The sequence below is a fragment of the Macrobrachium nipponense genome, chromosome 12 (assembly GCF_015104395.2).
Source record: "Macrobrachium nipponense isolate FS-2020 chromosome 12, ASM1510439v2, whole genome shotgun sequence".
NCBI classification, from domain to species: Eukaryota; Metazoa; Arthropoda; class Malacostraca; order Decapoda; family Palaemonidae; genus Macrobrachium; species Macrobrachium nipponense.
The window spans coordinates 8374685-8399636 of NC_087205.1; the positions used below are offsets into that span (position 1 = coordinate 8374685).

At 35.9% G+C, this 24952-nt stretch overlaps 2 protein-coding genes across 2 annotated transcripts; one reads left to right on the plus strand and one right to left on the minus strand.

Moving 5' to 3' along the window:
* Positions 1–1886: 1886 nt before the first annotated feature.
* Positions 1887–9997, minus strand: LOC135224333 (uncharacterized). The gene is made up of 10 exons (XM_064263236.1): positions 9839–9997; positions 8903–8991; positions 8140–8279; positions 7676–7795; positions 6997–7066; positions 6658–6779; positions 4748–4856; positions 3915–4026; positions 3071–3196; positions 1887–2315 (listed from the first exon to the last, which is right to left on the minus strand). Exons 2-10 carry the CDS (start codon positions 8955–8957, stop codon positions 2189–2191), a joined length of 981 nt encoding a protein of 326 aa, XP_064119306.1. The 5' UTR covers positions 8958–8991; positions 9839–9997; the 3' UTR covers positions 1887–2188.
* Positions 9998–14038: 4041 nt separating this feature from the next.
* On the plus strand, positions 14039–17959 carry LOC135224931 (luciferin sulfotransferase-like). The gene is made up of 5 exons (XM_064264253.1): positions 14039–14265; positions 15755–15938; positions 16614–16790; positions 17078–17358; positions 17699–17959. The coding sequence occupies exons 1-5, from the start codon at positions 14162–14164 to the stop codon at positions 17901–17903; spliced, it is 951 nt and encodes a 316-aa protein (XP_064120323.1). The 5' UTR covers positions 14039–14161; the 3' UTR covers positions 17904–17959.
* The last annotated feature ends 6993 nt before the right edge of the window (positions 17960–24952 follow it).

The window sequence follows — 24952 nt, forward strand, 5'->3', positions numbered from 1 at the left end:
TAACCAGTCGACAAAAGTGCCAGAAAAGTTTAATCATAATTACTAGGATCAGTTCAAAGTCATAGAATTTTAACTGGTACGATAACAAGCATCAGGAAAGGCTTTTCCATCATTATGCTATTCACTTTTTCAAAAATCAATTTATAAAGCAGAGGAAATTTCGAATTCAAGCTCTTATCTTATTCATCAAACAAATGACAATATGTGATTGAAACAATATATATTTTTTAATAATTTTATTTTGTTAAAAAGTTTACCCTGTTGGGGCTGGAACAAGATAACAAGAATGTCATTAGTTAACACTATAATCTAACAATAAGTTTTTTGCTTTTTAGGCTTTCTCCGAAATAATAATGGAGTGTAATATTTTACAAGAAATGTGTATAATTATCTTCAATCCTTGATTATACTCTTTGGCACAAACTATACTTCTCATTATTATATATATATATGAGAGAGAGAGAGAGAGAGAGAGAGAGAGAGAGAGAGAGAGAGAGAGAGAGAGAGAGAGAGAGAGAGAGAGTTTCATTAAGACTGTTTCCAACTCGTCGACATTCCCTCAAGAGATTTTCAGTCACGTCGACAATTGTCCCACTTTTCGGCATTTCTCAAGTGAAATGTTTAATTACGTCGACATTTTTAAAGTAAAACTTCCAGTCAAGTCGACATTTCTCAAGTGAAGTTTTCAGTCAAATGAGATGTTCAATCACGTCGACATTTCACAATTGAAATCCTGTCATGTCGACACCTCTCAAGTGAAGTTTTCAGTCGTGTCGACATTTCTCAAGTAAAGTGTTCAATTAAGTCAACATTTCACAAGTGAAATGTTAAATTAAGTCAACATTTCTCAAGTGAAATGTTAAATTACGTCGACGTTTCTCAAGTGAAATGTTCAATTACGTCAACATTTCTCAAGTGAAATGTTCAATTACGTCAACATTTCACAAGTGAAATGTTCAATTACGTCAACATTTCTCAAGTGAAATGTTCAATTACGTCAACATTTCACAAGTGAAATGTTCAATTACGTCGACATTTAACGAGTGAAATGTTCAATTACGTCGACATTTAACGAGTGAAATGTTCAATTACGTCGACATTTCTCAAGTGAAATGTTCAATTACATCGACATTTCTCAAGTGAAATGTTCAATTACGTCAACATTTCTCAAGTGAAATGTTCAATTGAGTCAACATTTCTCAAGTGAAATGTTCAATTGAGTCAACATTTCTCAAGTGAAATGTTCAATTACGTCAACATTTTTCAAGTGAAATGTTAAAGTACGTCAACATTTCTCAAGTGAAATGTTAAAGTACGTCAACATTTCTCAAGTGAAATGTTAAAGTATGTCAACATTTCTCAAGTGAAATGTTCAATTACGTCAACATTTCTCAAGTGAAATGTTAAAGTACGTCAACATTTCTCAAGTGAAATGTTAAAGTACGTCAACATTTCTCAAGTGAAATGTTAAAGTACGTCAACATTTCTCAAGTGAAATGTTAAAGTACGTCAACATTTCTCAAGTGAAATGTTCAATTACGTCAACATTTCTCAAGTGAAATGTTAAAGTACGTCAACATTTCTCAAGTGAAATGTTAAAGTACGTCAACATTTCTCAAGTGAAATGTTCAATTACGTCAACATTTCAAAGTGAAATGTTAAATAAGGTCAACATTCCTCAAGTGAAATGTTAAAGTACGTCAACATTTCTCAAGTGAAATGTTCAATTACGTCGACATTTCTCAAGCGAAATGTTAAATTACGTCAACATTTCACAAGTGAAATGTTTAATTACGTCAACATTTCTCAAGTGAAATGTTAAATCACGTCAACATTTCACAAGTGAAATGTTAAATAAGGTCAACATTTCTCAAGTGAAATGTTAAATTACGTCAACATTTCTCAAGTGAAATGTTAAATTACGTCAACATTTCTCAAGTTCAGTCATACCATCATCTCTCAAGTGAAACTTCAGTCAGTGGCCACCTGTTTCGATCCCTCAGAACTACAAAGATCCGAGCAAACAAAAGAAGGTGGAGAGAGCGAGAGAGAAAACCACTGAAACGAGACAAGAACGATAACGGAGGCCTCTGTTAGTAGGATTGGCGACGTGTCGACGACCTTCCCTCCTCCTGCTGGTCTTTGGTTCGTGTCGACGACCTTCCCTCCGCCTGCTGGAGATTCTTAGTCAGTTGACAGTGGTGTCAACTTGCTTCTGACGCGGCCTACCTTGGAAGAGGCAGAGAGGGCTCCTGTTTTCTTGGCACTCTTCGTCAGTGAAGTAGTAATAATGTTCGTAAGTCATGGCTGCACACCTGTAAAACAAAGGCCATCTGAACGTATGCACGTGAAGTGCTCTCAATAGTTATGTAGAATATTGGTTATTTTTTCTTATATCTGGCGTACCAAAGTAGAAGAGTGTGATGTCGGGAATAACTTGAACATATTAAAGTTTAACATCTGCTTCTTTACAAGCAAGGAAGATAACTACCAATAAACAAACTTAACCTAACATGCCTTACATTTCGTCCAGTTTGACCGAACATATCGGTAAACCTAGACACCCCACAATTCCAGGTTTTAAAAGGTAAAAATTTCTGGGTCTGAAAAGGTAAGATTAAAAAAAATATATATAAAAAAGGTACAAAAATTCCAGGTCTGGACGGGTGAAATTTTCACATCTCTAAAGGTACAAATTCTAGGTCTAAAAAGGCACAAAATTCCAGGTCTCAGTGGGTGAAAATTCCAAGTCTGAATGGTAAAAAAAAAAAAAAAAAAAAAAAAAAAAATTCTAGGCCTGAACAGGTGGAAATTCCAAGTCTGAAAAGGTTAAAAAAAAACTCCAGGTCTGAACAGGTGAAAATTCCAGGTATGAAAACTTAAACATTCCAGGTCGGAAAATGTGTAAAAAAAAAAAAGATAAATAAATGAAATAAAAAAATAAAATACAAAAAAGTATGAAATTGAAGAAGAAGAAGAAGAAGAAAAAAAAAAAGCTTTCGCCAGTAAGAGAGTAATACGCAGGTTTGGTAAATTACCCACTACAAAACCCGGTAGATGTCGTACTTACCATCCTGCTGACCGCTGCGCAGGTGCCTGGACGTAATTGAAGCAAGGGGCCTTTGGTAGGGCTGTCGGTGCAGGATTGAAAGGATCCGTGTGAGGAGGGGAGCGAGGGACGCAGGAGGAACTATACCTGAAGGAGGAGAAACAAAAGCTGAGGGGAAATGCACCTGAAGGAAGAGGAAGAAGAAAAGCCAAGGGAAAATGTACCTGAAGGAGGATAAATAAAAGCTTAAAGAAAATGTACCTGAAGGAGGAGAAATGAAAGCTAAAAGAAAATGTACCTGAAGGAGGAGAAATAAAAGCTAAAAGAAAATGTACCTGAAGGAGGAGAAATAAAAGCTAAAAGAAAATGTACCTGAAGGAGAAATAAAACTAAAAAAAAGTGCTGAAAGGAGGATAAATAAAACTAAAAGAAAATGACCTGAAGAGATAAATAAAAGCTAAAAGAAAATGTACCTGAAGGAGGATAAATAAAAGCTAAAAGAAAATGTACCTGAAGGAGGATAAATAAAAGCTAAAAGAAAATGTACCTGAAGGAGGAGAAATAAAAGCTAAAAGAAAATGTACCTGATGGAGGAGAAATAAAAGCTAAAAGAAAATGTACCTGAAGGAGGAGAAATAAAAGCTAAAAGAAAATGTACCTGAAGGAGGAGAAATAAAAGCTAAAGGAAAATGCACCTGAAGGAGGAGAAATAAACGCTAAAGGAAAATGCACCTGAACGAGGAGGTAGAAAACATAAAAGAAAATGTCACGAGAAATTCATCTTTAATTTATCGTTATATTGACATCACTTGATTTGTTTGTTGTTGAGGTGCGCATGCGTCAACTGAATAAGACCCAGTCCTACCTCGTAGCCCAGAAGGGCGCCCCAAGGGGCAAGGGAGTGTCGTCGAGCACCCAAGACCACGAATTTGTATCAACGTCAAACCGACCACCGATCCAGAAATCAGTGGTTAGTTCTGAAATGGAATTAATGTAATTATCTATACCTGTATCTCATACTATGCACCACGCAAAAAGATAGATATATAAGTAGACTAAATATTATGCACATAAAACGAATTCAAGTGAATAAGTGCATTAAAGTTTGACCTTTTAGGATATAGGAAAATATCCATTCTCATATTCGTCCTCTTCATAAGCCAGAGTACACTTCCTCTCTTGTACACCTTTTCTCCATTTAGGATGCAAGTCTCCAGCGAGTTAGCAACTTGAGTACTCTATTTTTCACGGCAAGGTCATATTTATATATGTAAATAAATAATACATCTATATATTTACATAAACGGTGGTCACCCCCTTATTCGCGGGCGATGCATACCAAACTCACTGCCTGCCCGTGAATGGTTGGAACCCCAAGGAAAACCCACTAAAATTGTATATACTTGTTTTTTTTTTAAGTTTTATCACAAAAAGTGCATTTCATGATGAAATTGATAAAAAAAAAAAAAAAAACGAGGACTGTGTGGATACTTCTTATAGAAAAAGACCGCGAATAATAGAATTTCCCGCGAATAATGGGTGGATATGTTCCAGAGAGAGGAATCTGCTAATGCGCGAGTCCGGAGAACGCGAATACGGGGGCCTCCACTGTATGTAGAGAGAGAGAGAGAGAGAGAGAGAGAGAGAGAGAGAGAGAGAGAGAGAGAGAGAGCCTCTACTGAGTCCTATGGTACTCACGAGCCCTCTGCATATACCCCAAGAGTTTTTCATGATCGACAATGCCCTTGATGGCTATGAGGTCGCCACCGATTGACAGGCAAAACTGTCTTGCCTCTGGCCATGGAACCTGAATGGAAATTAATAATACCGTTAGCTATATGTAAAAAAAAAAATCATACAAAATGAAGTGTAATAAATATTTAAACAGAATATAAAAATCACGTAAAATTCGATATAATTTATACATAAACAAAATATAAAAATCGTTTAGAATAGCTGTAAGTAATATGTAAACAAAATATAAAAATAATATAAAAGATATAAATATGTACACCGTTAGTTATATGTAAACAAAATATAAAACTCATATAAAATGAGGTGTAATTAATATGTAAACAGAATATAAAAATCATATATAATTTGATATAATTTATAAGTAAACAAGATAAAACTCGTGTAGAATAGATATATGAGTAATGTGTAAACAATATAAAAATTTTATAAAATAGATATAAATATGTATAAGAAATACAAAAATCAAATGAATTAGAAATAAGTACGCAAACACAATATGAAAATAGCGAAAAATAAGACATAAGCATATGTAATCAAAATATAAACATCATACAGAATAGGCATAAGTAATATGTAAACAAAATATAAAAATCATATGGAATGGACACAAGTAATAAGTAAACAAATACAAAAACCATGTAAAATAGCTATAAGCAGTGCTAACAAAATAAAAATATACAAAATGGATATAAACGATAAGCAAACAATATAAAAATCATATAAAATAGATATTATTAATACGTACCCAAACTGAAAATATTTTAATGTATGAAATATAAAGATCATTAACATATGTATAAACAATATGTAAACATCATACAGAATAGGCATAAATAATATGTAAACAAAATATAAAAATCATATGGAATGGACACAAGTAATAAGTAAACAAATACAAAAACCATGTAAAATAGCTATAAGCAGTGCTAACAAAATAAAAATATACAAAAGGGATATAAAACATAAAGCAAACAATATAAAAATCATATAAAATAGATATTAATACGTGCCCAAACTGAAAATATTTTAATGTATGAAATATAAAGATCATTAACATATGTATAAACAATGTGTAAACAATATAAAAATGATATAAAATGAATGTAAACAACATGTAAAGCATAGAATAGAGAAGCAATGAGTTTAAAAAAGGTCGCTTGATTAGGAAATACAGGTAAGGACAAAAGCAAAAGATAACAGATATCGCAGAAGACTGGATTAATAAATGTGGAGGACACTCAGCAAATCCATTGACGAGGTAAAGTTTCCATAAGAGGTGAGCGTTTGTGAAGAAATTTTTAAATAACTCAAGTTCTTTTTCATTCTAGTACATTTTCAAAAATATAACTAACACAAAAGTTAGCTTCATATCTTTTTTTTCCTCAATTATTTTTCTAATAAAAGATTAATATATTACATAGACTATTTTCCACACTCGTTAGCGACTGATTTTCTTTCGTAGACATTATCATGATCACATTAGATTCTCATTTAAAAACAATAAGAAATGTGTTTTGAGCACTGCTAGAACTTATTCTATGTGACGGAATAATTATGTTCTTTAAAAAAAATAAAGTAAGAATTAGATTCAAACCAAATTATTAAAATCTACATATTAAAAGAAATTAGGCTCCAAATAGTGAAATGATTTGGTTTAAAACGAAGAATTAATTTTTCTTCTAAACTGGGAAAGAAGTCAATTAGGTTCTCAACGAAGAAATATTTTAGAATCGAAACAAAGACAGAATTAGGCCACAGATCGAAAAGAAAATAGAAGACCAAGATTCTAAAAAAAGGTGGAGAATTTCTAGGTTCTAAACAGAGAAAGAGGTTCTCGTGACCAAACTTCCTACCTTTGCCGGGGCGAAGAAGGACAGACAGGCGTCCCCTATGCGACTGTAAAACATGGGACAGGATACTGAAACGTTGGAGGTGGCGTTGACTGCCTGCTGCATTAGACTCACTAACTCCTCGGCTGTGCAGGGAACAAACAAACGGCCAAATTAAACCACATGTTTCTGGAATACGTCACAAATTCGGCTGTTGTCTAAGTTAATACATTCTTAGACCTTAGATTCATGATGTCCAATCTTGATACATATTTCAAGTCGCATACACTACTCGAGAAGTGAGGCAAATCAACATGTACGTAGATCGAGTGACTCGAAGAAACCTCTGGGGTTTGTACTCACTGAGACTCAGTCCTGTCTCTTCCCGGTCTTCCTCTTCTTTCTTTAGTTTAAGAATTTTGCTCGCAATCAACTGCAATGGGAAAACATGTAGAATTTCAGTTACCTTATAATAGTTGTCGGCAAATTTCTCTCGTGAATTTGGGACTGAAAGTGTCTTATTCAACTATTTCAGTATATTTATACAGTATGAACAACGCCCTCGTACTTACATTCTCATACGTTTCAGAACACGCGTATGTACATACACGTACAAACGTTTTAGACTACTGCGTGTGTGTGGGAATCAGTAAAGTGCACTCGAAAGTTAATTTTTACGTACTACGATATACTAGTACTTTTATCCAGATGTACTGTTTCTCAATTTGGAGACACCTATACAAAATGTGTTTTACGTCTACGTGTTTTTTGCTTGGCAAATTTCAATATCAATTAAACATTTGAATGGATTTGGCCAGTCGATTATGATGATCTTGTAAATGTATAAGATTGTTTAATATTGCCAAATCAGTTACGATAATCATTTCATATCTGGAGCTCTGCAAAATGCTTGCTATCAAATATTAACTTCCCACCATTCACACTTCTCTGATTTTTTCTATGTCACAACTGTATTCAATGCCTGAAACCCAATAGTAAAGTAGTATAGCTTACTCAGTGGGCCAGTCTTTATTATTCTTACCTCGCAGATTCTTGTGTTTATCCCACAACTATTGGAACACGCAGTTGCGAGACTGGTACACCCATATAATCCTGAGCAATAGAACTGACCACGGCCACATCGCGAGTCAGGTTTCCAAAACTGGAAAAGAATGAAATGAGCAGTTATTACCACCTGTTTTTCGTTTGACATTCTTGACCAAAGAGAGGAACTGCTAAAACACAAGGACATTCGACATAATGCAAGTTCAGATATAAATGCGCACATAGTACTTCTAAGCCTCAGCCCCAAGTAAACGGATCATGTATTTTTATACTACACTATAGCGGTAGGGTATTTAGTGAGTTGACACTGTAGTCAGAAAAAGTGGATATTATGGCACAAAATAAAAACAAAACAAAAACAAACAAACATTACTTTGAACATAATAGAGGATTCAAAGAGAATAAAACTGAGAAATAATTGAAAAATGCCACTCAATCTACCGAGCATATCTGAGGATCCTCATCTGATCCATCTGCACACTGGTGGCTGCCACCTCTGCAGACGTCTCCTAGACTCACACACTGGTTCCCAGTTCTGCAGCTTATCTGGTTTGAAGAACAAGATGCGCCTTCCGTTCGCCCTGCAGTAAAATGAGGACAAACACTGATATGACCGGTGTAGAAATTCAAATGGAGCTTGGCAATGCTACTTTTGATCTGGTACTTGTCAAAATTGTTCCCAGCACAAGGAAGTTCAGAAAAGCGGTTTCCTCTAACAAGTGTTCCCAGTAGCGAACTGCTGAAATCTCAGCCGTTAACTAGTTCATATGACACAATAGGATTTATTTGTCATTTTTAATGAATTAGTAGAAGTGCCTGGATAGGTCTGGAGCAGAAAAACTTGGTTGACATATTTAGACATCATTTCCATAGTCCATGAGTATGGAGCGGATTCCGTAAATGTAGGAAAGAATAACTAACTGGCACCAGCAATGTCTCGCTTTCAAACTCTTGAATTAGATAGGTACAATTGATCTTTTTTTCCAAATATGCATTACTAACAGGTATTATATAGAGACTTTATTGAAGGGCAACAAAATTTTGCTGAATTTCTTGATTTTGCAAAGGAAGCATCGAAGACGGCGACGAAACCTTAACATACTTGAAAATCTGGAATTTCAAATTGTCTCAAGATTCTATTAAAAGTTAATATTGTCTAGGATACTTACTATAAAGAACATATTGTCTCAAAGCAGTGACTTACCTATGAGGAACAGAATGTGCATAACCCCCAGAACAAGAGATGTTGCCGACGCCATGTCGAGGGGTTTCACACTCGGGTTACGTCTAGTCCTAAGAAGCATGAAAGCAAAACTTGTTATAAATTTCCAGCCTGACCAGGTTTCATATGCATTTAATTAAAAAAAGGGTTTATATAAAAAAAAACAATTGCACTCATTACGCCGTGGTAACTTCCACAAGCATTCTCTGGTTGAACTTCATTACGATTAAAATGTTATCATTAGTCTAGAATACCGAGTCAATCGTGAACTTAGTGCAGGAGGCCGGAAGTGAGAAAGTTACAGAAAATGATATTTGCCACATTTCTTCCCTCGTCACCCCAACATTAAATAAATAAAAGGAACTACTCAATATTATGAATTATGTATTTTAGAGATTGACGCGCTGTCACATAGAAATAGGTATCGGAGACACCTGCATTCATACAATCCGTCATGTGAAAGCAAATAAACTATATATTTGGTCAGGAATATTGGAGAAGAAGAAAAGCTAATCGCTATTTTCCTTTCATTAACAGCAAGAGCACATTAACACCTACAAAAACTTAGTATTATCAACTTCACACGGCATCGTTATGGAACGCTATATATTCAATGAGAGAAATTCTCCTATGCCTAAGCCTATAAAATAAATGGTAAAACAAGGCTAGGCCTATGGCAAGTAGGCTATCATGCTATAGCAATCTTTACGGAAAAAACCCTGTCTATGGAAGATAACATTAAAATGACTGAACGTGAACGCATTTGGTTTATGAATTATGCCTTGTCTAAATTAAGTGCTGGCCTTGGATGAGGAGAGATGCCGGTCGGTCTAGTCTATCAAAGAAACAAATCTGCTCTCGTGTGAAAGCAAGAGCGACTGAATAACCATTGGTTCGTACGACAAAAACTTTACTTACTTTTAAAACTGTCCCTTCACTGGTATTCGTCTTCGAAGGCGGTTGGAGTTATCTATTTGTTGGCCGTTGTGCCCGTTGCAGGACCACGATAAGTGAGACTGAGGACTACGATTTTGTTCGCCTCGTATATATATACACATCACATTCTGTTACTGGGACGTATACGTGATTTACACGAGTCCCAAACAGAACGGGAAGGAATGGAGACGAGTCATGGTTCAACCCTTAGGCGTAGGGTAAGGTTGTTGGGTAGGGAGGGTTTGGGGGGGGGGGGGGTTTGGGGGGGGGGGGGGGGATGTTGATGTCGGGTTTGGTTACGTTGCAACGGCCAAAGCGGATAACGAAGCGGGCCAGGCATCCGCGGTAGCAACTGCATAGCTTTTTTCTGTATCTTTTATTATGAAAATAAAACAAAATTCTCTACATTATTTACATAGTACTTATCGTATCATAATTACAGAAGAATAAGAAGAAAAAATTAAAGTACAATGCTAAATATACCTTTGTTACAAAATGAAATTGCGTGTAATCTATATTCTATAAAAATTCTCAGTAATTCAAATTTCCTTGTAAAAACCATCATCATATCCCAGTTATTGTTAGAAATTATAGTAGATCCATAATACATACGCTAGTCCATAGCTTTATGTTGCATTCTTAGACATTACAGAAAAAAGTACCGTGCAGACTTTATTGCAGAGGCAGATATGACTCTCTCTCTCTCTCTCTCTTTAAACGGATCATTCTAAATCAGAATACAATGTTCATAACAGGACTAGCACACCGCAACATTCGTAAAAATAATCTCCAAATACATTATCAGTAAAGGGATTGATAATGCAGTCGCTTCTATGCAAATATTTCTCATTTCGATGATAAATGGTTTTTTAATGCGTGTAGTAGTATACTGTGAGCATAGATTTTAGGCTGAAATATATAGTAAACAATGGAAAATCTGTTCTATACTGTTTTACTATTTATTCATTAATATTTTGAAAGGTTCGCGATCCTGAGAATAACAAGTGTTGTTTCTCTTACTCTATGCATTGTTGTTATGTTGTCATTATAACCAAACCTACAACCAGGTTGGGAAGATACATATACATTTTGTAGACATTCGGACAAAATGGGCAAGAAGTAGTTAAGACATAGTTATAGCTACCGGAGAAATATATCAATAAAGATAATAAACTTTTCTTCCGTATCCCTAATAAGATGGAAAAAAAAAATTAAAAAAAAAAAAAAAAAAGATGAACATCAGAAAATCGACGAAAAGACATTTTTTAAAGATATCTAGGCGCCCAAGATCTAGAATTCGAGATTAACGCTTCTGTGACCACTGGTGTTTATGAAAATAAATAAATTAATTAATTAATAAATAAAACACCCACAGACATTGGCGTATGCGTGAGATATATAAAAGGGGACACAGTGCTTTTAGTACTACACTGTGATAAGTACTCAAAAGTCCTTTGAAGCATCGCTTCCTCCCTTCTACTGTACTTCCATTCATATTCTCTTTCTGGAATTGCGAAATCATCCTTCTTTTACACCTTGAAAATCTTGTTACTCCTAATTCCCCTTACAGCTCTGAATGGCCTCATAGGTCCAAGCGCTTGGCCTTTGGCCTATATTTTAAATTCCACTTCCAATCTCTGGTGATGTTTCTCTCAGTCTTCTCAGAACTTAGTAAGTCTCCATGAGATATAAAATTATCTGGTATATTTCTCATATGAGTCTATTGATTAGATAGTCTTTTTCCAAAAGGTTAGGCTTAAATGTATTTGAAACCACAGAATTAAATAATCATCAAATGAGCAATGTATGTTGCTTACACCTCAACATATCTTCCTTAACGGTCTGGCAAAGTTTCCAAAAGTATTGGTAATCGGAGAGACAAATAATGAACGAATTCCAAAAATTCTCAAGATATTGTAAAATGAACACATTCTTGACAGATGAATTTGCATATGACTTTGTAAATAATGCATACTACAGAAACGTATGGATTATTGTAACAAAGGAAACAATTTAGACTTGTCTTGCATGTTTATTACTTTCAAACTGACATTTTGATAGTAGTAGCATTACAAAAAACAAGCTTATTTTGCTCAGCGCATTTAAAATTTTAATTTATTTCTAATTAGCAAACTGAAAGTTTACATAAATCTTTTCATTAACAATGAAGAAATCAGGGTCTTTATCTTACACTGAACAATAATTGTCCTTTCGACAGGTATGCTGAAAAAGGAAATATGATACTAGAAATGTAAGTATCAGTGATACTGACAATCTTGACATCCCTTGATTAATATGTGACCTTTCAATTTCTGCTGCACAATAAAAATATGCCGGTAAAAAATTCAGGCATAGCGTGATGAAATTCATAAAGGGTAAAGTGGCTTCGTCTACGTCATAATTTCGCTAAAGAGGTCTTCACATCGTTGCCACTGCATTAATGAAAAGGAAGACACGGTCTAAATTTCTGTGAACGGCGACGCAATCTTAACCCTTGTGACGGCCACAAAGGGGCGGAAATTGCATCACGATTGACCGAACCAATCCTTGAAGTCGCGTACGATTAAAGTAAGTCACCCTTGAAGGAGCTCTTGGTAAACTGATAACGTAAGCAATGAATCATGTGACGGGTAACCGCTCTAGACTAACAAGTGAATACGCTGCATACGTACACTCACGCACGTACACGTACGGTTCCTGTTGCCAAGTGTAATCCCTGGTTAATAACAACCGCAGCTGCATCCTCATGCAACGTTGGTGACCTTGAGGGTATGACGTCAGGTTAGACAAACAAAAATTAACAGCGAAAGAGTGAGTATTGTCGTATCCGGTGACTCAGATACTGATTAAGATGAGAAGAAAAGGCTTCCTATTTATTCAACTTGCAGTTTTCTTGGCTTTCTTTAAAGAACGATATAAATTCTCCAACTAGTACCACGTCAGTGAATAGAGACAGATGGAAGAAGACGTGGAAATACCAAATGAATGTCTTTTCAACTTCATTGAGTATAGAAAGTCTCAAGGTCGGGAAGAGTGGTTTCAGAAACTATTAACCTTTCAGTTCTCAGCAAAAGTCTGGCAACCGGGCACTACATAATTCTACTGCTGGAGACAAAAGAGCTCGTTGTATGACTTTTACCAATATCCCTAAAGCAAAGTGATCAACATGTATTGTGCCTTTAATGGGAAAAATTTTTTTTTAAAGACAGATGAACGAAAAATCAAGTGAAATAGTCAATGTTATAAACAGATAGATAAATAATAAGCAATCAAATCTTTCTGGCATGGCCAAGGAAAAATGTTTTCAAACGGTAAGTTATGGAGTTCACTGAGGGTGGGATGGAGGATTTTTTTTTTTTTTTTTTTTTTTTTTTGTGTGGGGGGGGGGGGGGGGGGGAAGGGTTGGTTTTGTGTGGCGGTTAGCAAACCAGCCCAACTTAGCGTCAGATCACAAGCCAGGATAAACAGAGAGGATGGAGACCGAAAAACATGTACGCCAAGACCAAATTATTTACGAAAATGACCCGTTCAAGATAAGCATAGCTGGAGGAAGCTGATTATCAACAGAGTCTTTTGTTGTAGTTATAGCGAACTTGAGTAAAGCGAGAAGGTTGAACCCTTCCCCCCTTCCTCAAAACAACCCCCCCCCCCCGCCTACCGTTTGTGTGTATGTGTGTGTTTATTTTCGCGTGAGTTCAAGTGCCTACAAGATAGCAAAAGAAACCTGGGAGTATTTGTTTCAATAACTCTGAAGTTATATTAGGCCGATGTCTGAACATTGAAAGCTTTGCTGCCCCGGAGTTTGATTTTTATTATTGTAAAGCAAAATTACAAGAATAATTCAATTTAACTTCAGAAAAGGATAATTTGATAAGCTGTCAATAAACCTCTGATGTTGATGTAGGCATATGTAAAAATGCGCATTGTTGTGGAAGGTTTCTTCTTAGAGGTTTCATCTCTGATTTAGCTGATAAAGGTTTAATGTGGGATTAACTACGATTTTTTTTCTTTTCCCCGGAGCCAAACACGTATAATATGTGTGTGTATGTGTCAGTACTTTCAGCCAACCAATAATTAACCAGTTCAAACGGGTCCATTTCATAACAATAGTATCTTTGCTATCTTTCCCATTTGCTAGATACTGATCACAAGTCATAAATCTAGCTGTGTGCTGAGAGAGAGAGAGAGAGAGAGAGAAAGAGAGAGAGAGACGCCAGTCCCATTATCATACAAGAGGTGAGGGAAGCTAACTCAGTTTGGTAATCATCACACCACTTCTCCATCGGAGAGCCAGTGAGGAACACCATGGAGAAGGAAATACCCGTCACCTTCGAAGAGAAGGCAGAGGTGAACCCACGCGTAGGAAAAACGGTTCTCGTTAAGCCAGGCGATACGATATTACCGATCAAGTAAGCGATGCCAAGTTGAACACAATTCTTTATGAACGTATAGGAAGTCAGAGAAAGAATTTACCCCAGTTTTGTTTACTTCTGTCTAGAGTCTGCATTTATTCCAAGATTTTCTAGGCCTACCAACAGGTGGTCTTCATGTTTTTATTCCCTATAATTATTACTCTTTCAAGCGACTACTCTGTACCGCGTAACTTAATAAGTAATTCGTCCCTATTCGAGAAAATATTCTTAAGAGAATTGATTCCATTTAATTCGTTGAATAGTGAGTTTCTGGCTTCGTTCCAGTTGTTTTACTTGTTTTCAATACCTGCGCTGTTATGCCCAGCTGCTTGGCAATTTCAGGTACCCTTATCTAAGTATCTCATGACTTAGTTGAAAATAACCGATGTTCTCAAAATATTGGACAGATTCGTGGCCTCTGAGGCATGGCCCATCGTACTTTTGAAATGCTACCCCGACCCCCTCTTTTTTGGTACATTGCTTTTGTGAAATTATAGGCAAATATTTTAATCACAATTACTCTTTCTTTTTTCACTTATATATGTATTCTACGTACTCTGCGGTAATTTGCCGAGCAAGATCGTGTCCCTTCTGATCGCTCCATGATAATGTGTGTATTTTATAAATGATAATTATAACAATGGTAATGATGATAATGACGGTAATGAAATTACATAGCTTACTTTTTTTTTAAGAAAGTAACTGTAGAAAACTGTGAGAATAAGAGGAAATGAAATGTTGAGACAGGTGAAAAAGAGAAGAACCACAGCTTCCTCGTGACAATTTTCATCCCATACTCTTTCTAGTCACCCACTTGTTACTATGTTTTTGGTCAGCGCTAGTACTATGGCTTGCTATTCTGCTGCCGCTCTTTTGGTCAACATTGGCTCGCCATAGCTGAATGCACCACAGCAACTACCAAAGGTAGCGGCGCTCTCTAGACTTTTCAGTTGTACTTTTACCTCTTACGACAGGTTAACAGTCGTGACTGCCGAACACATCTATAGGCAGTGATGCCGTTTTTTCTTCACAACATTGGCTTTTAGCAGTGTTGCCATAGGCAGTTCATCTGATTTTTTTACGTTATTTATGATTTAATGGTTAGAATGAGTATTTTCCGATGTAGAATTATTTTCCGTGATGTTAGAGAACTACATGTCACTAGCTTAATATATAGTATTTTTGACAAAGAAAAATAAAGGATTTCCATAAAATTCATTTGTATAAATAAGCAGGATATGTTTTATATCCTTATTTTCATAATAAAACATAAAAAGGCAAAGTGAAGAATTTTTTTCTTCTGTGCCGTGGCCTGTGGTCGGAAAAGCCACGGAGGGTTGCCAGATGTCACCAGAAAGCCACACTAATAGACGAAATTCCTCAAAACGGCAACCTTGTCTATAGGACGATGTGTAAAAGGTATTTTCTACAGTGCCATCATCAGTGAAATCTTCAAGAAACTTATATAACCTGTATTCCATTGCAGGTATAAAAGTTATGCCAAGGCCATCTATAACTTCGAATACAAAGGTGATGATGTCTGCTTGTTCACTTACCCCAAAAGTGGCACGACCTGGGTGGCCGAAATCATCTGGGCCATGACGCACATAGATGAACTTCAAAGGGCGTTGACCGAGAATCTTAGTCAGAGATATTTTTTCATAGACAATGTGAGTTTACAAACTTATTCTCCCTCTCTCTCGTTTCCTGTCTATATTGGATGTTACAAGTTCGCAGGGTTGCTTTTTGATTAAGGTTGTTCAATGAACATGTGTTGTTATCTCCAATACATATTTCACACACTTCGTTAAATATAGGCCTATGCTTCTGTTATAATGGCTAACATTCGTAAACTAACCAACTACTATTTTGCATCAACGTGCCATTTTTTCTTCACAACATCGGCTTTTAGCAGTGTTACCAAACGCAGTTCTTCTTTGTTTTTTACCTTGGTTATGATTTAATGGTTAGAATGCGGAAATTTAATGGTAAGACTGCGTACTTTCCAAAGTAGAATTATTTTCCGTGGCATAAAAAATTTAAATTACACGTCACTAGCTTAGCATAATGTAGTATTTTTGATGAAGAAAAATAAAGGATTTCAATAAAATTCATTTGAATAAATTAACAGGATTTGTTTTAAAACTTTATTTTCATAATAAACATAAAAAGACAAAGTGAAGAATTTTATTCCTCAGCGCCATGGCTGTGGTCATGATATAATCATAGGGGGTTGCCAGATGTCACTAGAAAGCCACTCTGGTAGACGAAATTCCTCAAAACGGCAACAATGTTTTGCAAATTCTGGAACTCAGAAATAATGTTCGCTTTCTAAAATTTCCCAGGATTTCGTGCAAGAGTTACCAATGGAAGGACACATAGAAAAACTGAAAGCCAAATGTCCCGGTGCAAAGGAAGACGGAGTAATCATGCAATTGGCAGCACTGGAGAAAGGACGCCGGCTAATATGGAGTCACCTGCCTTTTGACCTCCAGAATCCGGATATCCTCGATAAATGTAAAGTTAGTAAAACATAATGACTTTTTTCATGCTTGACTCAAACGGGTTGCTCAAATGACAGAGAAGAAATCCTTTCTTTAGGGGGACACTTTGTAGGTAGGCCTAACGTTCCAACCTCAGGCTGTAGAACAATGATTAGCGAATTTTTTCCTGTTGTCTTGGATACTAAAGCACCACATAAGTTTATTATATGAAAATATTAATGAATCTGCAAAATTTTGTAGTAACTAGCTTAATACTTCTATGATCTTAATCCGATTCTTCCATTCTGCCCTGCACTTACATTCAGGTCGTTAGCGTAATGCGTCATCCAAAGGACAACATGTTCTCCCGATACATGTTTTTTAAAAAGTTCGTGGACATCGGCCTTCCAAATATGGCCTGGACTTTCATGACCGGGAATCCGATCTATGGCAATTACTGGCATCACGTCAGTGAGGCCTGGAAAAGGAGGAACCATCCCAACTTGCACATCATGTTCTACGAGGATATGAAAGTGGACATCATGGCTGAACTCAAGAAGCTGAACGAGTTTTTGGGAACGAACTTGAATGAAGAACAGCTGAAGGAGTGAGTGGTTTGATTTTTTGTTGTCCTTTTGGGGAGATAAGCCTAATTTGTGTCCTCGACCATAGAAAGTTAGATCGGCTAGTTTTTTTTACTAGAAGTATCGTGACACTTTAGTGGGACTGAATAGAGCCAGTCATTATCTTTGTTGGACTAAAATAATACTACAGAGGTACGGGGACAGAATACAGCCAGTTGTCACCTTGGTTTAATGAAAAAATACTACTACAGAAGTAAGGGGAGAAAGACAGAAGAGTACGAAGAAGTTCAGTCGATTTCTCTGTATAACTGTGTGGGGCCATGTGGCAACGTTAACTTTCCGTAACTAAATCTAATTCCTCAGGGTCGCCAAACACACCAGCTTCGACAACATGAGACAGAATCCTACAATGACGATGACCTCCGGAAGACTTCAAGGATCCTTCTTCCACAAGGGCGAAGTGGGTTCCTCGAAGGGACAACTTCCACCGGAACTCGATGCTCAGATGGATGCTTGGATCAAGGAAAATGCCTTGAAAGTGGACCCCGCCTTCAAATACCTTTCTTAAATAAACATGTAGAAAATTAAACTACTTTTTTTTTTCTTTTACTCAAACCTAGACCCCCTTCTTACCTGGGGCTCACGAGGGGTAGCCGTAGTTCGTTACATAGCAACAATATAAAGCTTTTTTATTCTGTCCGCACTTTTTCTGTCCACCCTCAGATCTTAAACACTACTGAGGCTAGAGGAATGCAAATGGGTATATTGATCATCCACCCTTCCATCATCAAACTTATCAAATTACAGCCCCCTAGCCTGGCCTCAGTAGTTTTTATTTTATTTATGGTTAAAGTTGGCCAAGATCGTGCTTCTGGCAACACAACACTCAGGCCACCACGGCCGGCTGAATTTCATGGCACGCGGCTCATACAGAATTATACCATAGAGGGTGATTAACTCTCTACGTATTTCACCGAGAGGTAGATCTATATTCGGTGGCCTTGATTTATACTGTACAGAAAACTCGATTGTGCCGAAGAAATTTTGGCGCATTTTTTACATTTTTTTTAACGCATAGTTGATAATGTTAGTGGTTAGACCTCTGATGAGAACAAAAACACATTATACCGGACGAAGCCCAAGTTTCAATGTTAGAATATGATAAAAAGAAAAAACTCTTATTTTCGTAAGACAACATAACATTATTCTTGCTAATGTACCAAAACTGAAAATTTTGTATATCAATTAGCATGAAAAAAAACACCTCATTCTAGTGTTTGATGAAGTTATCTTTATTGTTCGCAACAACAATGTGCACGTGTACGATAATATCATTTTTTTTTACTTGGGAAATAAAACTACATTCTTCATATGAGAACCTGGGAAAATGTCTGCAAAGAACTCCGTGTCATGAAATTGTTACTTAACATATATAGTGAACCAACAGTGATCACTATATCTTACTGCTTTTCAATGAGGTACTAAACACAACTTGTGTACCAAAGACAAGTGTATGGTGATACAAACTGCATGGCAAATCACCTGTGGAAATCTGTCAATCCTACAGGTCGTGTCCAACTAATAATTTTTTGTCTCATTTTATCTACAAAATATACATTTACAGTTCTTACAATTTGTAATAATGTGTATACATTATGACCTATTTATACAGATAAAATTAGTAATTAGATGAACGTGTTGCGAAGCAAAATAAATAAATAAATGCCATTTATTCCCAAGTGCTTTTAACAATATAAATTGCTTTGAACATTCTGCTTTTTATAAATTATGTACTTAACTCATCTGCTATAGAAGGGCATTACTTGATGAAGACTGAATCTGCTCATATTCATGCTGATTTGCTGAATCCTGTCTTAATTGGTGTTTTGTCGAGGGATGGAGCATTCGTTGCCTTTGAGTCTATTGGCACCTGAACATTTTGACATGGTGATCCACATCTCAATTCTCTATGAAAACTGTCTTGAATCATTCGGGAAGAAATGCAGAGTGGTTGTACCACAATAACCATCTTTGGGGCTAATGTTTATCCCAACCCACAAAGAAAACTGGTAGAATACTGCCACACTAATATTGTTCATTGAGGAGTGAGAGATGAGAATTTTTTCTGGTGATAGAACTTCACTCTCGACGTGGTTCGGAAGTCACGTAAAGCCGTTGGTTCCGTTGCTGAATAACCACTGGTTCCATGCAACGTAAAAACACCATACAAACAAACAAACTAATATTGTTCTCATTAGAACTTTGCTGGGAATCGCCATGATTTGAATATAGTTGCTGAGAAAAATGATCGTAATAGAGAAACCAAACTGCACAGAGTAACTAGGCCTAATTTTCGCTATGCCAGATTTTGCCATCCATCCCTAATCAGATAATGTTCAAAAATTGCTAATCAATTCTTTATGAAACTCGTCTTATTAGCAGTGGGTTTTATTATTAGTATTATTATTATTTACTGGAAGAAGATCTTCATTAATACAGGCTTTATTGAAAATCATGGCTATTTCAGCGGCGTTTATTTTGTATAGAATTTCTCTTCTTATTACTGACTTTTCTTTTGTATTCAAATAGGGGATTCATGTAAAAAAAAACGTGGTATTTGTCAAATTGCATATATTATACAAAATGCAGTACTCATTGGATCTCAAGTAATAAGAAGAATATAAAAACTTCTATACAAAACAAACGCGGCCTAAATAGCCATTAATTTCAATAAAACCTGTATTATTGTTATTATTCAGGAGATGAACCTATTCATATAGACCATCCCATTGAGGCCATTTTGCCCCCAAATGAGAAGTACAAATTAGAGCAAGGTAAAAAGTTCAAGAAGCTGGACGGCTAAGAACTAAGACACTAAAAGGGAACTGAAGAAGTTTAAGGTGCAGGACCTTCAATATATTCTACAATGTGTCATTTAAGACGCATAGAGAAAGATACTACACCTCACGTGATACTATTGTCAGAAATGTAGGTATATTTCGTAAGATTTCCATCAACTACGAAGGTAATAATATCAATGCCATTGTTTCACATGCTTTGCTCTGTTGTTAAATACTGCTCTCCACTTTTGGTTGTTAGCAGCACCCAAAAATACCTTATGGACGGAAATTTCTATAACTGGGATACTATAGATCTAAAAACCTTCGCCTATCAACAAGTATTTTAGTACTTGTCTCAATATCTGTCTGTTATATCGTTCCCCAGTGTCTGTGTGTCGTTATCAGAACATATGTTGATATCCAGATCTTGTTTCCTTAACCGACTGAGAGGAATATTGAAATATTTTTGCCAATCTGGTTACTACTGGACTCCAACCAAAAGTAACTAAGATTCTACGTAATGACACGTTTCTCTGAATAAGAACCTCGCTGTTCTTTCTCGTTCTTTGTCTTTTTACCTTTAAGCCTCTGGCAGTTTGATCAAAAACACCCAGGGACTAAGAGACAGCACATATCTTTAGTAGGGGGGAGTTTGACTGATAGCAGTTAGTGTTAAAATCAGCTTATCTTTGCCGCAGGTCAAGCGAAAACTTGGTGACTGGAGGCTGACTACTGCCGAGCTAGGAAAGTCCAGCGCTGTCACATCACATAACGGAAGGTTATCTATCGATTATCTGATCTTTGGTGCTGATTTGTAAACGTGACATTCGTTATACGCAGCTAAAGATAGATTTTTTTTTTTACCTTATCAGACATAAAGGTTATTAGAGCGATAAAAAAAAAGATATCAAAGACAGGCCAGTGACTCACTGTACTGAAGTCTATGGGGGTATGAGGCCTAAACTCCAGTAAAGCGAAAACACTTGTGATTAGTAGAGCTGGAATTGATGAGACTGCAGAATAAGTCTGTGGAACTATTGACTGACAGCTTACTTTTGCGAAACGTCTGATGAAAATTTCAGCGAATGCCTCACGGAAGTTAGTTATTGTACGTAAGGTCACACCCCGTTAGAGTGGTAGTGCCGTCAGCGCACTTCATGCGGTACACTGTAGGCATGGTTTAAGGGTCTTTGCAGTGTGCCCATTTCGTTCCTTTTCTTGTACCTCCTTTCATATTCTCTTTCTTCCATCTTACTCTCCACCCACTTCTAACACTTGATTCATAATGCAGCTGCTTTGAGGTTTTCTTCCTGTTACACCTTTCAGACCTTTTACTGTCAGTTTCCGTTTCAGCGCTGAAAGACCTCATAGGTCCCAGTGCTAGGCCTCTGGTCCAAACTCTATATTCAATACGTAAGGTCTCATATTTAGCGGCTGCTCTATGAGCAAGAGCCCGCGCTGGCATAAGGTCAGCTTAATCTAAAACAACAAAGTCTCATATATTCATAACAATGATCAAAATCAACGTAACTTGTTTCAGGTCATTTGTTCTTCCTTGACTACGATATTGTTCTCCGGTGTGGATGTCTCCCTCTACCAGAGATTGAGATTCGCCTCTTTCAGAAAGAGTGGTATACTTAGGGGTAGGTGTCTGTTTCCTAACACTAGTATTTATGACTTAGACTAGGGCCGTTCAAATTGTTTAGTCTGATGACCACGCTTGAAAAAACAAAAAGTCATGCGGTCACCTGTGCATATGTATGTATGTATGTATGTATGAATGTATGTATATATATATAATATATATATATATATATATATATATATATATATATTACACAAAATTTAGGAATAGGAAAGTGACAAGGACTTATTTCAGAGGAATTCAAAGAAATATATTTCAACGAAGGCAGACGTGAGTTTATTTAGATGCCAAATCTTAATCCAAACAAAGGTCAAATCATGATGTAACATAACAGGCGCCAATGAAACTTTTCTTTGTCTTATTAATTTTGCAAAGAATATTTCTTTTATTCAGGATAAGCGGTAAATTTATTTTTTGTGATATAAAAAAGGAGAAATATAGTTTTGATTATTTTTCTCTATCGGGCCACTTTTGACCCACGAGAGGTGGGGGGAGGGGGCTGGAAATTGGAATTGGACGGCGCTGACTTAGACCATCGACGGATGGTCTCTTGTTTGTCGATTCTTCACAAGTTGTCATTCAACAGAGAACTTCCGCCATCACATCTGACCTCTGGCCCCCTTTCCCAGCCAAAACAAGATTCGCCAAATAGCAGCAAAAAAAATTTTTTTTTTCTTTCTGATAAATGACCTTTTCTTTCTCATTTCCTATTGTCTTCTGTACCTACCTTCAAATGAATACCAAGTTCGTTGGAGGCTTGAACTTCGAGTTAATTAATGGCCCCTGGAGGTTTCTTTCCATAAGGGTTGGGGTTTATCCTCTGAATACTAATAATATTCGTTGCTCAATGGTTCACCTGTCTATCGTTTCTATTGAACTCGTAATGTTTCTTCTTCTCCCTGATTTCCTCACGAGCTTTGACACAACCTCGCAAAGTCATTTTCCATTGAATTATCGTAAAGTTACTTTTGTATATGCACACACACATGCATATATTAGTTAAGAGTTTTAAATTAATGAAAAGCGTTAGTCTTCAGCGATAAAATGAACTAACATTGTAAGAGATTGATACAAGCTGATATTTCATATTTCTAAACTTGTTCCTGTATATCCAATGATACAGACACACACACATATATAGTAGTATATATATACTTTATATATATAATATATATATATATATATATATAGATATAATATATATAATATATATAATATATATATAATATATAAGAACGGAATACCACGGGAAATGATAGACAGGAATCCAAGCGCTTTCGTCTTTATTCAGACATCGTCAAGGAGCTACTAAAGTACAATCGGAGAGGAAGGCCTCAGGTACAAACAAGATCAGGAATACCAGATGGTTAATTATCAAAAGGGTGGGAAAAATAAAAATTAAAAGGGATAATCCAGGATTATCGGATATCACACGGTCACAAACTTAAACAGATTCTGACCCTAACCGAAATTACAAAGTATCTTTACAGTCCAAAACATGTAAAAACTGAATATATTAATTTTGTTGCTTATATTTATCTACAACTTTTTTCATTATGAAAGCATCAAGTTTAAATAAACCAAGACTTAAATTTAGAACATTTCTATTATTTGACTTGATAAAACAAGATTCAATGATATTCCTTTTAACTGTGTCATTACATGGGACTAAGGCTCTTGCTTGACTCCAGTTAATAGGATGGTCTAAATCTCTCATATGTACAAATAATGCATTCGATATTTGCCCAGTTCTCACAGAATATTGATGTTGCTTAAGACGCTGTGAAAGAGATTTGCCAGTCTGTCCGTAATAGATTTTATCACACTTTTTGCAAGGAATTTCATATATGCAGCCTGGAAGATCTTTAGGAGAATTTTTGATTACTAAACTCTTGACATTAATATTACTGAAAACAACATTTATGTTAAAAAGCTTTAAAATTCTAGGAATATCTAAAAACCTTTCATCATAAGGTAATTTTAGAATGTTATGCTTACTAAATTCAAGTTTGTCATTAGTTGAATAAAATGTTTTTCTAGCTCTTTTCCATGCCACATCTACAAAAGTCCTTGGGTATTTAAGTTTCAATGCAATATCATAAATAGTTTTAATTTCAGCGTCAATAAACTGCGGGCTACAGACACGTAAAGCCCTTAGGAACATCCCTGAAAAAACAGAGAATTTAACATTTTGATGGTGATTGGAGTAGTAATGAACAAAAGAGGTAATATTAGTTGATTTTCGAAAGACTGAAAAGGTGAAATTTCTATCATTTCTATGGACAGTTACATCAAGAAAATTCAAATTACAATTTCTTTCTTCCTCTACAGTAAATTTTATAGAAGGGGACTAAATTATTGAGATTATTAAGGAATTCCTGGAGGTTTTCGTGAACTGGCCAAATACAGAATATATCATCCACGTATCTAAACCAAATAACTTTTTGGGGCAAAATTCTTGGTAAGAGTTTTGTCTCAAAAAATTCCATGTAAATATTGCTAAGGACAGGAGATAAGGGATTACCCATGGCCATGCCAAACTTTTGTACAAAAAATTCCCCATTGAAACAAAATTTACTATCTTTGATACATAACCTTATGAGACTAATGAGATTTTCTACACTTAAGGGAATGTCATGACGCTCTAATTCCTCTTCCAAATATTCAAGTAAGTCATCTACAGGCACTTTTGTAAATAAAGAGACAACATCAAAACTAACCATATTAAAATCATAATTCAAATTTAAACTATTCAATTTGTTTATAAAATCAACATTGTTTTAACATTCGTGTTAGAAATATTTCGTACCAAAGGAGTAAGAATTTTTACAAGCCATTTAGATAAATATACGAAACTGAGCCCACTGAACTAATGATTGGTCTGATAGGGTTATTGATTTTATGTGTCTTGACTAAACCATACATGTAAGGTAGGGAGGCGCATTGCGGTGTAAAATGTTTAATTAAATGGTCCAAGCCCTTCAAAATGGATTTAATTTGTTTATTAATATGGGAGTTAACTGTCTGTGTAGGGTCAGACCTCAGTTTCGTATAAGTATCAGTGTCATTTAGCAATGTCATTATTTTACTTATATAGTCACTTTTATTCATAATTACCACTGCATTAGATTT

Bases quoted from the DNA above. Each gene is read 5' to 3' on its own strand.
- LOC135224931 (XM_064264253.1), top strand. From the start codon at position 14,162: ATGGAGAAGGAAATACCCGTCACCTTCGAAGAGAAGGCAGAGGTGAAC. The intron at 16,791-17,077 runs GTTAGTAAAACA...ACTTACATTCAG, and splicing joins ATATCCTCGATAAATGTAAA to GTCGTTAGCGTAATGCGTCA. The intron at 17,359-17,698 runs GTGAGTGGTTTG...CTAATTCCTCAG, and splicing joins AATGAAGAACAGCTGAAGGA to GGTCGCCAAACACACCAGCT.
- LOC135224333 (XM_064263236.1), bottom strand. From the start codon at position 8,957: ATGGCGTCGGCAACATCTCTTGTTCTGGGGGTTATGCACATTCTGTTC. The intron at 8,280-8,902 runs GTAAGTCACTGC...ATTTTACTGCAG, and splicing joins GCACATTCTGTTCCTCATAG to GGCGAACGGAAGGCGCATCT. The intron at 4,857-6,657 runs GTAGGAAGTTTG...ATTTCCATTCAG, and splicing joins CCTTCTTCGCCCCGGCAAAG to GTTCCATGGCCAGAGGCAAG.